This window comes from Physcomitrium patens, chromosome 16 (assembly GCF_059467195.1).
Source record: "Physcomitrium patens ecotype Gransden chromosome 16, ASM5946719v1, whole genome shotgun sequence".
Lineage (NCBI taxonomy): Eukaryota > Viridiplantae > Streptophyta > Bryopsida > Funariales > Funariaceae > Physcomitrium > Physcomitrium patens.
Genome location: NC_143425.1, coordinates 4,055,700 through 4,073,150, shown reverse-complemented (window position 1 = coordinate 4,073,150; position 17,451 = coordinate 4,055,700). Strand labels below are relative to the sequence as shown.

The 17,451-nt window shown below is 32.5% G+C and overlaps 1 protein-coding gene across 5 annotated transcripts; it reads left to right on the top strand.

Annotated features, from left to right (window-relative positions):
* The first annotated feature begins 668 nt into the window (after window positions 1–668).
* Window positions 669–4,564, top strand: LOC112293084 (inosine triphosphate pyrophosphatase). Of its 5 annotated transcripts, none has more exons than XM_024542153.3 (9): window positions 669–973; window positions 1,329–1,522; window positions 2,235–2,299; window positions 2,551–2,614; window positions 2,921–2,930; window positions 3,249–3,280; window positions 3,569–3,681; window positions 3,767–3,843; window positions 4,254–4,564. In XM_024542153.3, exons 2-9 carry the CDS (start codon window positions 1,393–1,395, stop codon window positions 4,369–4,371), a joined length of 609 nt encoding a protein of 202 aa, XP_024397921.1. In that variant the 5' UTR covers window positions 669–973; window positions 1,329–1,392; the 3' UTR covers window positions 4,372–4,564. The 5 variants fall into 5 exon arrangements, with proteins under 5 accessions (XP_024397921.1, XP_024397917.1, XP_024397918.1 ...); XM_024542149.3 differs by having other exon boundaries at window positions 950–1,090; XM_024542150.3 differs by lacking the exon at window positions 669–973 and adding an exon at window positions 1,001–1,139.
* Window positions 4,565–17,451: the final 12,887 nt, after the last annotated feature.

Here is a 17,451-nt window from a genome sequence, read left to right as displayed (position 1 = left end):
TTTTAGAAACTTGACTAAAGTAGGTGTGGGGCTTCAACATAAATTTTATCCTAAGAACCGTGGTTAACCCCAAAAACTTGTCTCAATATTTTTTTATCCACAATTGTTTTACTCTGATGCCTTCTAAACTTTTGCAGAATGCTACTATGGTGCATCTACTGATATAATCATTTTGTAGAAGGTTGCTATTGTTTGTAAACCTTAAAAAAAAAGGATACATAAGAAACTCCCCAATACATCAATAAGTGCATGATACTACATACGTTTAAGGAGTTCATGAACTTAGGTACTAAGTTTTTTGTGTTGGAGTCAAAGAAATCCCCCAATTAACGTAGTTAACAAGCGCTTGAATTGTGTATGTTCATAGTTTCATAAAATGAGTAATCTTGAACAAATTCCTAAAAGGAAACTTCACACAATGTACTTGCAAATCCTAATCCCTAAAACCTGGTTGCAAACCCTAAATTCTTACTTGCGTGCTTGCCACTGCTGGTCCCCAAAACTGCATTAGTTACAGATGACTGGAGATACAGTGCGAGGTTCCAGAATTAGACGGCTCAACAAAGCTATTCAGCAAATACAGCAACCATGTATCTAGATTTCAATCGTGACGATGTCGCAAACTATGTACCGACAGCTAAACTCTTACTCGGCTTCACAGACAGATCGATCAACCGAACTTGCAACATACTAATTCTTGCGCTTCCATCGTCGTGTTCTTCCAGGCACGCTCGCTTTGTCCATCATCTGCCTCTGTGAATTGGAAACCGTGGTGAAATCGTCGCAGTATCTAATAAGAAAGAGCTACAGATGGAAATTCCCCTGACCTACAAAATTACATCTCAGTAATAAGGGTGAGGAGCACACATTCCTCGACAAAAGCTCTGCTTTGATCGCGGCATCGAAATATCCAGCTCATCACATTCAGAGGAAACTCATTACTGAGCTGGCCCAAAAAGAACAAAAGAATTAGGTTTGTCACGACTGTTTGTCGTTTCTTTCTTCCTCTGCAAACTATTCCCCGTTTATTTTGCCTATTGATAGTGTCCTGGGTGTCAAGTCGTCGACGCTGAGTTTTGAATTTGAGAAGGTAAGATGTTGAGAAGCTAAGGAAACGTGGTTGCTTTTGTCTCAAGGAGGTGAGACAGATCGTTCAAATTTTCGTTCGTTGTAGGGGTGCGAGTTTTCCCAGTTCTTTCCATTGTTCGAGAATAACTTCAGCGTTTGGCGGTCGGAATTGTGAATTCTTGCGGAGTCATTCGCTTCTTCATATCTATCTCTGATTTTGCTTCTTCTGAATTGATAGTCTTGTGTGGATTTGCCCTTAGTCTTGCGGCGCAGGCTGCCTTGCTTGTTCTTTTCTGGACTACGAACGGAGGCAAGACCTTGGAAATGGCGGCCATGAAGGTGCAAATGACTTTGACCAAGCCGGTCACGTTCGTGACGGGCAATGCGAAGAAATTGGAAGAAGTGAAGATGATTCTGGGCCAGTCAATTCCTTTTCAGTCGCTCAAGCTTGATTGTAAGTCGACATGAAGATGTAGTTGACGGGTTCTCAGTTCGAATTCTCTCACACAATGACCGGGAGGTTGGGTGGTTGGGATTTCCATGCAAGTTTGATTTCTTCCTAAAGAATTATGAGCATGCACCAATAATTTCATCAGATCAACCGAGCGATCTCTCACTTCAGACCGCTTACTGATCTTGTTCTAGACATCTATCCCAATTTCTTGTGGGTGTTCTTTTGTAACTTAGGCATTTATTAGGACGTGGATTCCACGACGTATGCTTCAGCATTGAGCCTTCACACCTCGTCGGCATACTCCAAATTTTAGGAGTTTTTTGGACAGATTTGAGAACGGCTTTAAATGTTACTGTAGGGTTCTTCTATCGATTGTTTTGGATCTATTTTCACTAACTCTTTATAGGAATCGCAATTTGAATCTCATACAATTATATAATCTGGGGCAAGAGATGCCTGCTGTTGAACTCACTCTTTCACATACTAGGGTATGATAAGGGTTTTAATGATTCTCTACAGTTCTTGTCAAAGCACGTTTGTTTTTGTCCATCAAGTATACGAGACAACTAGTTTCCTTGAGTACCTGATGTTTTAAGCTTCAATCATCCAAAGCCTGATTTCTTACCCTAGATCACTTCATATCTTCGAAGCTCTTTGTACCTGCTCAATCTTAAAGCTTATTAGCCTCTCTTGACATGGTGTATACTTCCAGTACCAGAACTTCAGGGGGAGCCAGAGGACATTTCAAAAGAGAAGGCAAGACTTGCAGCGAAAGAGGTAATTTCATGAATTCGCGGCAGCCCTTGAACTGATTAGATTAGATTAGTCAATTCACTGATTGAATTTAGGATAACTATAAGGAGAAATAACCCGGTGTTGGGAAAGTTCTTTTGTCGCATTTCATTGTATGTGCGTTGTCTTCACCTTTATTAACGTGTTCATCTATGTTTTGATCCCTTTCAAAACCATGGGGATATTCGTGTGCCTGGCGATGATACTCTTGTTTTGATTCGGTGTGGTGGATTAAGATTGGAGGTCCGGTGCTAGTGGAAGACACTTGTTTATGCTTCAATGCATTGAATGGCCTGCCGGGTATGTGACATGCATATTCATGTATCTTCTATTAGGTGCATATTGAAGCCTGCTAAATGATAATTCCAACCTCAGAAGCAAGCATAAAAATTTCAATTTGCGGTAGTGAAGAAATAAGCACAACTTCGTAATTCACTTGTTGAGTTAAAAGAATTGTACTGCATGCCATACCAACAGCTTTTCAACAGCAAGACTCTCGTGACCAGCACTCCGGTAGTAGTGAAACTTGTGCGGGCCCAGATATTTGTGCGTTTCTGGCAAGTTTTTTAACACTGTGTGGTTAACTGGGTGGGTGTTGGGCAACAGGACCCTATGTGTGAGCCTCTAAACCCATGCTGAGGATATCGTATCCATGGCTCTTATCGAGAACGGGAAATGTTGGTGTTCTGTGTCCAATACATACAGTGCTAGATTATTATTGTATGGAATTGCATTAAATGAACCGATTGTGGGTCTGATTTTGGTTTTATCAGAGGCTCTTCTTCATTTTACAGATGCGCCTTGTTAAGATTATCTTTTTCGGTAGTACATGCCAGTGCCATAATCGTGGGTGAGCTGTTAGCTGTATGCGTGTATCTCGTACCCAGCTTTTTTCTTGGAACTTACAAAGATCTGAGTCTCATGTGCTATGCAGAAAGTGGTTTCTCATGAAAACGGGCCATGAAGGTAACTCTGAATTTTCACTCTTGTAGAGGAGTGCCTTGAATAACCACGTAGGAGTCCTGTGCTTCTAGTGTATTTCGTATTTTCAAGTGCTGAGGGGCTAGTTTTCGTCATTTTGATCTTGGAAGTATTCAATTGGCTTGGTAGGGCTCCCCTGTCTTTTTGGATAGACTCTTAATTACCTTAGTGCAAAGTACGCTAGCACCCTTCTTCCATACCGATCGAGATAACATGCATCTGGAACCCTAATTCAATTTCTTACGACACACACTGTGTGCTGTTGTTATGTAGGTTTGAACAACTTGTTGGCAGCTTATGAGGATAAGACAGCATACGCACTATGTGTCTTTTCTCTTGCTCTTGGACCCGATTTTGAGCCAATCACCTTCAGTGGTCGAACCGAGGTACAGTTTCACGAGCCTGTGTCGGGTAGTCCTTCAAGAGACTCGATTCAATTGGTTCCGAACTGAATGGATTACGGTTGTGCAGGGAAAGATTGTTCCAGCAAGAGGCTCTGGCAACTTCGGATGGGACCCAATTTTTCAACCTGTTGGTTCCGACTTTACGTAAGTTTTGGATCTCCTTTCTAAGACACTAGCCCAGACAACTGTATTTTCCTTAACCCATACACAATAATATCGTCTGTGAAAGTGAGTCTATACTTCGGTGGCGTTCCATGGTGTCCAATGTCAATCTGCCCTTACAGTTCGTAAATATACAGTCTTTCCAGAGTCTTTTGAAATACAATGAACCATAACACGTTTTTTCTTTAAAAACTAAAAACTAAATTAAAGTAAACTTGTTGACATGAGAGTTTGGGTGGTAGTAATCATATCAGTGAATTTAGATTCTTCAGACCCTTCTTGCTGCCTCTTCCATGTAAGCTCTCCTCACTTCATTTAATATACATCACACATAAGATTTGCTCGTCAAATCTGATCATGGTTGCTGCGTCTCACAACCATTTCTGACGCAGATTTGCAGAAATGCTGAAAGATGAGAAGAATAAGATATCTCATCGAAGGAGAGCACTGGATAAGGTCAAGGAATACTTCTATGATTTCAACTATGCTCCGAGATCGGGGAATGTCTGATTGACGATTTTGGCAGCTGGTTTGTCGGTGCATCCCAGCATAGTTTTTAGTTCAGTTCTGAGGAACTATTCTTGGTCTTCCAATTCTAATTTTTCTTCCATGGACAGGGCAACCTACAACTCTGATTTTCTTGTTCAATTTAAGTTCATTGCTCACTATTTTCAATAAATTAAAAACAAAAATTGTTTCAGCATGTCATGATCTAAAATCAATTGTCCAATGGTCGATATATCTTTGAGCATGTCATGATCTGCTAACATCTGAAGTTTTTATTTGCTCTTTCACATGTACTTGTTGACATCCATTTAGTTTGCAACATCCATGTTAAAAAATTGTTTATTGTATTTTAAGTAAGTAATATATTTAATTCTGTACCAAATTTATGTGCACGTTTATACTAATTTAGAATCATAGAATGAGAGATGTTTAAACTTGCTAATAACATGAGAACTAAGAAAATTTGTGAAGTATTGTCTCGTACATCTTAATTATTTTGATTATCAGAAATATGCTTATTATTGATTAATCAATCATAATTAAGATTAGTAGTTGTCCTTTTAAGTTTTCATTCCTTTTTTTTTTTTACTAGCATTACTTTTTATGTTTCTATATGTCTATCTATCTATCTATCTATCTATCTATCTATCTATATATGTATGTATATTATTTTTAGTTTTATTTATTTATTTATTTTTCTTCAATACCATTATGTTTTTGTAAAAATATTCATGTTCATTTCTTAAGAAATAAATAAGTGAAAGAAAAATATACTAAAACATTTAATTAAAAAATTATTAATTATTTTTACTTCTAGTTAAGTATTTTTCTTATGATGATCAAAGTTTATAAATAGTTGAACCTGTATTGCAAAGTAGCTTTAAGAATTCAGGAAGGTTTTAGTTTGATTGATGTTTTTAAGATGAATGAAATATTTATTGAGATATTTTTGTTGAGATATCAATTTTATTTGTAATTAAACCACAATAAATTTATAGAATGTGTTGTTAAATTATGTAAAGTTGGCATCACTAATTTTTGTTTTTCATAATGCAAGCTATTGATATTAATTTTGAACTAGAGCTTTGTATCTATAGGAATTTTGGCAATTACAGCATTTTAAGTTGTGGATATTAAGTTAAGGCCAAATAATGCACAATTTGTTTTTAGATTTACCACATGTATTAGATTTTTTACTGGTATATAAATCGATTTCTTTTTATTTTATAAATAATAATTTTAAGAAAGTTTGTTTTACTCATCAAAAATTAAAATTTTAATTATATTTGATCATAATAAGTTTATTAAAAATTAAATATAAGTCTTAGAAGTTTCAAAATATGACTTGGAAACATAAATAATTTTTTTCAAACAGAAATAAAAATATTTTTTTATTGAAAATATGAGTTTTGAAAAAATGAAAAAAATAAATTTTAAAAGTAAATGATTTACATTGATTTTAAAAAATTAAATTATGCTTCTGCACATAATTAATGTCCTTAGAAGGCTAATTTTTCTTAACAATAATGGTATTCTGATTTTTATTCTCTGTTGTTTTTTCAGGATTTTTCGTGATTAACTTGTAGTTTTCTGTTGATTCTAAATATAAAGAATGATAATTGAATATTTATTAAAACTTATAATTCCATTCTACTGGCTACAAACGTCAGTAAAAACCCAAAAGTGAAAACAAAAGTCTCGTTCAAGCTAAGCCACAAGTCATGGCTGGGTGGCTCTCTGCTTTGCACAAAAAGGCTTCTTTGTGGTTAATCAACCTGTGGCCTTACATGTTGCGTTTATAAATTATTAATATAAAAAATGAATACTAAACTGCAAATTGATATTTATACTACATCTACTTTCATATTATTAATCATAAAGATAAAGATAAAAATAAATCAATAAATCAATTGTGGAGGTTGAAAGAAAGACAAAACAATGTGCACAGTATTGATTAAAATACAAATTGGTAACCATAATCAAAAGTAAAGTGCTAACTTTATCTTAGGAAACATAGTGATGGTGATTTAATCAAAATTATTTACTAAGTTTTGAAGAAATTTCTTATGTTTTAAAATATATATTGGAAATAAAATTTTATATAGAATAATGTAAACATCTTAAGGTATTAGAAAAGACCTAGCATAAGTAAAAGCTTTTGTGAATGTATTATGCATTATATTTTTATATTATATAATCTTATAAAGTTTTTACATTCTTGTATGATATTTTTGTACATTCTACTCTTATATATACATATATTACAAATTTATTTACAACCTTTTATATGTTAATTGATATTTTTGAATTTCTAGAATTTCAAATAAAAAAAAAATTCCTAAAGTTTTTTTTCATAATAATAAAAAATTATATATATATATATATATATATATATATATATATATATACTTATAGTTTTAAAAACTTTTCTAAAAAACTATTTAATGAGTTATATACTAAAATTAAAAAAATAATAATGATAAGTTCAATCTTTTTAATTAAAACATCTAAATATAATTGATATCACATATATATAAATTATTAAAATAAATAAATATTATTATAAGAATATTTAATTTTAAAATATTATTTTGTAACATATCAATTTGATAATTATTTTATTCTATATGGTTGAGTAAAATACTACATAAGAAATATATAATTGATCTAGAACAAAAATAAATAAATAAATAAACATGAAAGAGAAAGTAGATGATACAACAATCACAAAGAAGGAATATATGTCATCCAATGATGAAATTGAACATTTAGAGACCAATGCTGATTTTCATTCTTCTTCTTCTTTTTCTTTCATATACATTATATATATCTATGACAAGAGTTAATGTAAACAAAGTATAGATACCACCCAAGATATTTGAATATTATTTTTTGAAGAAAAAATAACAAAGCATCTTACCATAATGTACATATAATTCCTACCTAAGTAAGCACCTACTTTTTCTATTTGGATTGTGAATGACTAATCTACTAAAATAAAATCTAGTACTTTGATTAATAGTCATACCTTATCTAATTCTTTTTTTATTTCCTCAACCATCTATATTTTGTCCTAACTTTTAAGGATGAAAAATCTAGAATCTAATTATTCCTAGTTTAATTCAACTTTTTTTTACAATGTTCCAATTATTCCTATAATATTCATATAATTCATCTTTCTATTAATTTTGATAAATGATTGTTACCAAACTATTCTTTCAAAAGTCTTAACTTATATTCTATACTCAGCTTGATTTATACAAATTATATTATGGTTTTTATTCCTATTAATTTTTTTTAATCAATATTATGCTTAATTTATTTATATTAATTATAGTAATGAAAGTTGGTACAAGGAGCTATAGAAACACCAATCCACTTAATGCATTTGGTCATTTTTTGTGCATCCATCACTATGTTGTTGCTGCTCCAACTTGCCATTTTCTTGAAGTTTTGTAGTCGCAGCTATCATGTTGAGAAATAGTATAATATATAAAAATAAGATAAAATATTATAAGATTTTTTTTTGTAATAAAAAAATAGAAAAAAAGAATGAATTAAAATAAAATAAAAGATAGTTATAGATATTGATAGTTTATCTCCAAAGATAAATTAAGATAGGTTGGAATGGAGTTGAAGTAGAGTGGTATAGCGCTAAGATAAAGAGATAATGACTGAAGTGGAGTGACATGGGCTTATATTACTTTTGGACTCCTTTCTCCTTCTCCTTCACTCAAACTCTCTCCCCTTAGAAATAAACATCCATTCTTTGGAGGTTTTTTAAAAGTGTTTTTAGTATTTTGTTTGGAAATTTTATCTGGAGGGTTTTTTCTCTCTTTGTTAGTTTTTCAAAAAGCTCTCATTTACTCCAAAGAGAGTTAGTATAAAGATGGAAGATGTTTTAGAATGAAAGACGAGCTAGCCGCTTTTTAAGTTCTTTTATAGGATTTTTTGTGGTAGTTTTTTTATATATATTTTTAGTATTTTGTTTGAAAATTTTAAAGTGTAGTTTCTTTCTTTGTTAGTTTTTCAAAAAGATCTCACTTGCTTTGAAAAGAGTTAGTATGAAGATGGAATAAATTTTTGGATAAAAAAGAGTTAAGTATTTTATGTGTCAAGGACATAAATCTCAAAAAAAAAAAAAAAAAATCTCAATACATCCTTATGTCACTCAAAAAGACTAGAAAATTACTCAAAAATGGTAATATATATTGAACTAGAATGGCTATTGCCAAAGACAAGAACATTAGAAAGTCTTGAATCAACATTAAGAACTAAAAAGGCATTAATAAGAATAAAGAAGGCTTCTTTCTTGCTTCTATCTATACTTTCTAATTAGGAGCTACATGACAATATTCTATAGGACGTCTAATATGGTTTAACTTTATTAGATACATGTCTTAATTTGTAAGGATTTTTTTGTATATGTAGGCCAAATAATTACTTTGTTCTATAAGCTACTAACATGTATGATACATGGCTAACTTGTTGACTAAGTTTCTAGCTTATTAATTAATTATAAACATGTATAAAGACAAAGTAATATCTATAAAGCTTCTAGGAAGCTTCTTTAAAAGAGATTATGAAATTAACCTAGTTTTACCTACTTCTATCTAATTATATAGATAATTATTGGAATAAATACATAATTCCATGATATCATATTAATATGATTATTAACTTTGTTTGTTTATAAAATATATTATAAAAAAATTTAAGAAGTAAAATTTTATATATCTATATATCTATATATATATATATGTATGGATTAAGTAACTTTCCAAAGAGTCATCTTTTGTTCAAATCTAATGAAGTATGGAGCTATGACACCTAGTTGAGTGAAGAAAAGATGACAACTTCCACATATTATTAAGAATATGAAGTAGTGGAATTCATTTGAATAAAAAGCACTATTTGACCATATCTAATTATAGTCATAAATCTTGTGTTTTCCTATAGCAAACACTCTTACCACAGTGCAGTTTCATGGACACCACAAAGATAAATTGGAAACTAACCTTATATTGACATTGGTGCCAATCTTCCACCAAGTGTAGGGTAATAATGTTAAAATTCTACACTATGTAATGTCACTTGGTTACAGCACAAAAATCCACATAACCTGCCAATTGAGTTCTGTTGCACTACTATTTTTCTGCGTGAATGATATGCGATTGGTGGCATTCTTACGGTATGCATCCAGGATCCACGAATTCGCAACCGCTGACATAGCAATCTTCAATGCCCTTAGGAGCTAGATGTCGCCTTTGTCACCAGCAGATCGTATTTCTTGATCAAGTTCAGAATATCGTTATCGTCAAAATCGTTGGAAGGCGGATAACCTGATACGGTGATGGTTTGGTCTTGCTCTTCGCAGTCTGCGTAACGGCAACGTGACAAGATTATCATGAAAGTATTCAGTGCCTCAAATCAGCCCCAAACATCGAAGCGTGATTGCTTCGCAAAGTAACTAACCGAAATGTCGAAGCATCTTCCCGAGCTCCTTACGAATGACCTTGAGATGTAGAGTGTTGTTGAAGAGGATTCTCTGGGTCAGCATGAAGCTGGGTAGCTTAGTACTTCAATCCGATGAGACTTGCTGGCCGTGAGAGGGGAAAATCTACAATCAGCATTGTGATAAGCAATTGTGAGTCAAAAGGACGAATCGCTCAAAGTCGAAGCTACTGAAACACACATCTGTGTCGTAGCAAACTCTTTCCTAGATTATTTTGACATGGTCTCAGAGCATCCGGTTTTTCCTCGAAAACAATTTATTAGCTTCGTTTTTATATCATTTCTAATATTTCGTCTTTGTATTCCACCGCAAACTAGCAATGTCGAAGGTGATCCTTGATCCAAACGAGGTCAAGCTCGCGGGCTCCACCAACTTCCACCTAAGGAAATACATGATAACTCGCATCGTCAAACTCAAAAAGCTTTGGGACCTACTCTCACCATCCCTTCACACATCTTTGCAAAACAAGAAGGATTCCCGCGACTCAAACATTGATGACTCCGAAAACAGAGCCGAACGCCTCATGCTTATACTTACAATGTCCATTAGGCCAAGCATGCTAGCGGTTCTAACCGACTACCATGAACCCAAACGCCTCCGGGAGTTTCTGAAGGGATCATTTGAAAACGTTGACGACAACCGCAAGTGTGATCTAAAAAATAGGTTACAACCCATACCCTTCTCTAAAAATTTAGGAGCTTAATAGTACTTCTCTCAGTTCCGCCAAATCATGGCGGAACTCTCAGCCATAGGAGTAAAATTAGAGGATGCAGATCTCATCCACATAGTGGTAAAGTCATTACCAAATTCGTATGATTGCTTCCTCAGCCATTATACGAGTAGCAGTAGATACCACTTTCGATCAACTTCAGTCTCAAATAATGTTGGAGGAAAGCCGCAGCCAAACTAAGAGAGGAGCGACGTCATCATCAAAGGAGGCTCTCTACTTCCACCAGAATCAATCTTAGGGGTTCTTCAACTACAACATTGGATATTCCAAAAATCAATCGAGTACACCATTTTGAGGTACCTCTGCTTCCTTATCACCTCCGTTTCTAAAATCAATGTGCACTTACTACGGCAAAATAGGATACATGAAACACATAAGTCCGGAGAGGCTCATTGACATCCGAAAACTAGAGTCGGATAGAATGGAAAAACTTGGACTAAAACCACAGACTGCGGCATTTGTAGAAGAGGACTTACAGTGGCTAGTACCAGAATATAGTACCTTTCATGATGATGTTGCATTCATCAAAGGCAACGACAACAATCAACTATTTGAAGCTGCATTATCTTCTCTAGAGTTCAATAATATTGATTCTGGGTGGTACCTTAACAATGGTGCCACCTAGCATGTCACTAGACAAAGTCAACACTTCGATAAATTTAAAGATTATAGTGGTAACATCAAAACAGCAGATGGAAAAAGTTACCCAATTACTGGTAAAGGAAGTGTCAAATTCAATCTGCCTTCTCCCGGAGTAAAGGAAATTCAGAATGTTCTTTACGTCCCTGGATTGCAGAAAAACCTGCTGTCTATAGGCTCATTTGCAGATAATGGTACAATTGCCTGCTTCAATGACAAAAAGTGTGTGTTATATGGCAAAGGACCCAACAAAGTCATAGCCAAAGGCAAACAACCACGATCAAGCCTTCCACGTAAAAGTGAAACAAGAGCTGCACATTCTCTTGATCTCATCCACATTGACCTATGCGGCCCCTTTCCAACAACATCACTTGCAGGTTCAAACTACATTTTGGTCGTTGTAGATGACCACCGGACTCCCACTAGATTGCTTCCAAACATAATTCCATATCAAGCACTGTTCAGAAGGCAACCAAATCTAGCTTTCTCCGAGACTTTGGATCAAGAGTCTATACATGGATCAAAAAGGATCAGAGGAATAAGCTGCAACCACGAGCTAAATATGGAGTCTTTGTCGGATACGATCAAGAGACGAAAGAGTTCAAACTCTGAATATCGAACAAACATAGGCTTGTCATCTCCTTAGTTCTGACGCTTCGAGTCAACCTTTGACGAAGCTAGTATTATGTCTGGATCACAAAAAACACCAAATACAACAGTGACTAATATAAGTGATGTACGTATCAGCAAAGCTAGCATATACACATCTATATTGCTTGACGATACTCCACATACACAAGGATAATCACCAAATCATACGGTCTACTTGAACACAGAGCTTAACTCCGAGGATTTTTTCTCTTCCTTAGTTCTGAGCTTCGAGTCAAGCGAAGTTTGCTGGTTGTATCTTTTCCTATGTTGGTGGGTGTGGTTGTATGTAAAAAGCCACCTCCGTCTTGTTGTTTTTTTTCTTCTTTTCCTCAGCGGAAGCGTTGGTCGGTCGTTGAGGCGTGCGGCGGCTCCGAGTTCACTCGCATTGGCAGCTTGAACCTCCGAGGTGCGGAGTGTGAGGCGCAATGAGCTATATCTTGCTAAACATCGCGGTTGGAAGGCCATCTAGTCTGGTGTCAACATTGCATTAGGAGTTGTTTGCGGTGGTTGTGCGACTCAGCACAGCAATGTAGAGCCTTGTCGCTACGATTAAGTCAAAGATTTGTCGATCAGCTAGGGTGACAGTCGGCTCCTCTTCGACGTTGCAGGATGATTTTCAAGTCCAATTGCTACTGATCTGGACAATTTTGGATCTTCCGGAGCTTGGTGTGTAGAAGGTTAATTCAGTCAATTAGTGATTGATGCCCTCGAGCTGGTTGCGTGCGGCATGTTCCTTTGGTGCCGCTTCTGATTTTGGTTCTGAATCTGTAGCTTAGATTTTTATGCCACTCCTATGCAATTTGCAGGATTGATTGAGTTGCTATGCGCCAACATGTGTGCGTGATTACAATTTAATGTGCACGTATTAACGCCCTGCGGCACTCAATTAAACTTAGTTGTATCCTCTAGTTCAGCATCTACGAAACTTAAAGGCTCTAGTACTTGAAAAATCTGGATTCAAACCACAATTATCCTCATGACATACCATTCGTGTTCATGTAGTCGTCTTATACATTTAGTTAATTGGTTCGTTTGGTCGGTGTGAGGCAAGTTCTGATCATTGGACTCTAATCGACCAAGATTGTGCTGGAAGTAAGAAGTAAAGGTTGAGCATCTCGAGGATCTTCAAGCTGTTGCTAGGGAGCCTAGCAATGTAATAAGAAGGAAAAGCACTTGCATTCAACTCCGACTTTGTCACCCTATACTCCCACTGCTATATCAGCTGACTAGAGGCAGATGTGGCTGGACATCGGTATGATATTATAATTTACACAACTTTTGAGTTAATCAAAATTCCAATTCTTGCAATCCGATTTGCCTTGGCATTTTCAATATATGTAGGACATGGATGAAGTGTCCTCGTGTTAGATGAATTTGGAGCTTTCATGGATGAATCATTAAGTCGGATGATGTTAGGGTTCGAATGAATTATTAGGATGAAAAATTATGGATGGCTATTGGTTAAATTTGGATGAATTCTTATTTAAGGATGAAAAATCATTCATAGATGAGAATTTACTCTCAGATGAAGTTTTTGCTTAGATATTTTTTTTATTACTAGATAATATAAATAAAATAAAAAATACATAACAAAAAATAACATAATAATTTATTTTTTAAAAGTATGGCTTTTTGAGATATTTAAGTGGCTTGTATTGTTGCTGTGGTATGTATGAGTGTAAAATTTAATTAATTTAGAAAACCTTAGGATCTTAAATAAAAATTAGAAGAATTTATTTAGCTTATAACATGAGGGTTTTAAGATTTGTTGGACACTGGTTATGAGATAATTATAAAAGAATAGAATTAGTAAGTAATTAAATTGTTGTAAAGTAGGATATGCTTCTAACTAGTGGGAGTTTATTTTAATTTATATAAACCTACAAAATAAAAGTCTCGCCTCATTGTACACAGCTTCCAATAAATCTACAGAGTAGACTACAATGAGGTCTTTGCTTCAGTGGCAAAGTAGAAAGTCGTGAGCTCTGTTGTAGCCCTTACAATAAGCACTGAATGGCCTCTCTTTCACTTGGATATAAGATTAACATTTTTAAATGGTGATCTCAAAGAAATTGTTTATATGCTCATCTTTGATGGATTTTGCAACCTCAACAACTTGACCAAAGTGTGTTGATTAAAAACATTATTCTATAGATTAAAACAAATATAAAGAGTATGGTTCAAAAAAATAAATACATTCTTAAATACATACAATTTTTGTAGAACAAAGGCTAATTATAGCTTTTATTATCTCTAAGATAACAAAAGAATCACTATCTTTATACTCTATATCGATGACCTATTGCTAACATGTTTGAATATTGGCAAGATTGCATGGATCAAGCAAGAGTTTATGAACCACTTCAAGATGTCAGATCTTAGCAATATCTATTTCTATTTGGAAGTAGGATTTACTTATGGACCAACTAGAATTTTTCTTTTATAAAAAAAATATGCTATCCAAATCTTGAAAGAATTTGACATGCAAGATTATTCACTATTTTTCACACCTATGACAAAAAGACTCAACCTTGGCAATGAAAAAGACTCATCACAAGTTGATTCAAAGCATTTTCAAAAACTTGTAGGAATGCATATCTATTTGATAAACACAAAACCTGAAATTTTCTTCACTATGAGAGTCTTGAATAGATTCATGTACAATCCTTGTATTCCATACCTACAAGCTAAAAATCAAGTCCTTCGATACATCAAAGGTATTCTACGACTTAAAATCTTCTATGAAAGATGCCATAGCTCAACATTTCTAGGCTTCACAAACTCTAATTGGGCTAATTGCAAGATTAACAAAAAATCAATCATTCGATGGATTTTTAAATTAGTAAGAGGATCAATTTTGTAGGCATCCAAAACAAAAAAAAATTGCTATTTTATCAACAGATATAGAAGTACAAGTACAAGCAAAAAGAAATTGTGAATCTATTTGGTTTTAGATATTGGCTTATAAAATCCATAGAATAGAGTAAGAAGCCTTTTCAATTTTTTGCAACAATCAAAAGATACTAAAACTACTCAAAATCCAATAAGCTATGATAAATCAAAACATATGGAAATGTAGTTATCTTATATATATAAGAAAATACACTTATTGAAATAATAAACTTATTTTATATATCAACAAATGATCAAATTATTGATATCTTTATTAAGGCCTCAGATAGAAACAAATTTTAAAAAATCCAAAATAAAATGGATATAAAAGACTCAACTTAACTATAAGATTCCTAAATTATAATAGAACATAGAAAAATTTCAAAAACCTTAGTTTTTAATCAAAAATATTTCAACCTCCTCCATAGTTCTATAGCTTTTATAAATTGCACCCTTAAATCTAATTACTTGTTTTTTGCACTTTGACCACTTGTAATAGATTCTAAGATGTTAATTGTAATGGACCATTTAGAATCAAAATTGACTGCCAATAGTAATAAATTCTTTTGATTGAACATTGAGTTCTCCATCACTTATGAGCAAACATAGTAGCAAACAAATATTGTGTAGATACCTATCAAAAATCCAATACAATACTGCCAAAAGAAACCAAAATTTCAATAAGAATATCTAAAACTAAAAAGAATTAAGCATTGATCAAAATTTTATCTCAAAAATAATACATTAGCAACCAATCTCATTTCTCTATCTTTGATTCAAATAGAAAGACTCACCAATGAAATCAATTGAACATTATAATGATTTAAATTTTCTTGATTATACATCCTTCTATAACACATATTACCTCCATTCATCTATCTCATCAAAATACTAATTGTAAAAGACTTAAAGTACATGAAGGTGTTGAAAAATCTACTTCAAAATAATAGATTCTATTGACTAGGTTTATAGACAAGCAAACTTGTATTATAGATATGCATATTTACTCCAATGATTACCTATATGATTAAATAAAAGTAGGTAAAATGTAGATTAATTTCATAATACCTTCTAAAGAAGCTTTCAAGAAGCTTTATAGATACGGCTTTGACTTTACAAATGTTAATAAGTTAGAAACTTAGTCAACAAGTTAGCCATGTGTCACAGATATTGATAACTTGTGGAACAAAATAATTATGTGCTGTATATATAGAAAAATTGCCTTGCAAGTTAAGACATGTACATCACAATTTGAATACATGCTAGAGGGCCTATAAAATATTGTCATATTAATTGTATTCTTTCTTGAGAATGCACTACACATAATTGTGGAAGGTAAGTAGAAATGCAACAATAATTTTAACAAGTCTATTAGAGTCTTAAACAAAATTTAAGTCATCCTTAATAATTCTAATAAAACTTTAACCAATTCAAGTAAATTTAAAAGAAGTTACAAAAAAAAAAAAAAATCATAAATTAATCTTGAAAAAATATAATAAAAAAATCCTAAAAAAATATAAAAATAAAAATCTTAAAAAAATAATACAAATAGAAAATTTTAAAGAAATAATAAAAAATTCTAAAAAAATACTTAAAATAAAATCTCTAAATAAATCTTGAATAAATTTTAACCAAATCCTAATTCAATCTTAATTAAAATTATAATGAATCTTAATAAATTATTATGGTTATTTGAAACTTCAATAAATATTAATTGAATAATAGATCTTAACTATAATTTTATTCAAGTTTCAACCAACAATCAATTAATATGCATAAAAAAATTAAAAAGAATCATATTTATCAATTGCAAAAAAAAACTTTCAAAACCTCTCAATTGTTTTCTACCTACCTTCTTTAACTAGAATGTTGATCTTTCAATAAAGATTTCTCCTTGTTGAATTATTCAATTGTTCTAAAATTTGGATTGTGTATAGATATTCAAGTCTAAATTTCTTTCAATAATTTTTGCTTCAATCAAACAAGCAAATATTATTAGATCATGAAATCCCTCATTAATCCTAAATTTTAATTATCCAAGACTATAATCCACAAAAACTCTCATACTCTTCAATCTAATCGTTCAATTGATGTAAAAATTTTCACACATTTATAACAAGCAAAAAAAATAAATTATTAAATATTTATTCATAAATATATTACAAATCTTAAAAAATCTTAAAATTTATAAACTTCTTTTCATTTCTCAAAATCTAAATTCAAAAAGAATATTATTAATTTTGAAAATTCTTCAAAACCTCAATATTAATTCAAATGATATAAAATCAATTCTTAAAAATTTTCTTTACAAATTTACTCCTTAATTTTACTCTCTAAGTTGCTATAAGTGTGTGGTTTTATATTTCAAGGTCTGATTTTTACCAAGGTTCACAACTATTCTTCTTTGAATATCAATTTTTGATAATTTTAGATAATTTTTATTCAAAAATATTTTACGATATAGTTATGTTTTAATATGACAATGTCACTATGTAGCTTCTAATTAGATAGTATATATAGAAGTAAGAATGAAGCCTTATTTATTTTTATCAATACCTTTCTTCTTCTTAGTTTAGTTTCAAAAGTCTATACTCTCCTTGTCTTTGGCCATTGCCATTTTAGTCCTAATACTACATTACTTTTGGAATGAATATTT

Bases quoted from the DNA above. Each gene is read 5' to 3' on its own strand.
- LOC112293084 (XM_024542153.3), top strand. From the start codon at position 1,393: ATGGCGGCCATGAAGGTGCAAATGACTTTGACCAAGCCGGTCACGTTC. The intron at 2,300-2,550 runs GTAATTTCATGA...TGGTGGATTAAG, and splicing joins CAAGACTTGCAGCGAAAGAG to ATTGGAGGTCCGGTGCTAGT. The intron at 3,844-4,253 runs GTAAGTTTTGGA...TTTCTGACGCAG, and splicing joins CCTGTTGGTTCCGACTTTAC to ATTTGCAGAAATGCTGAAAG.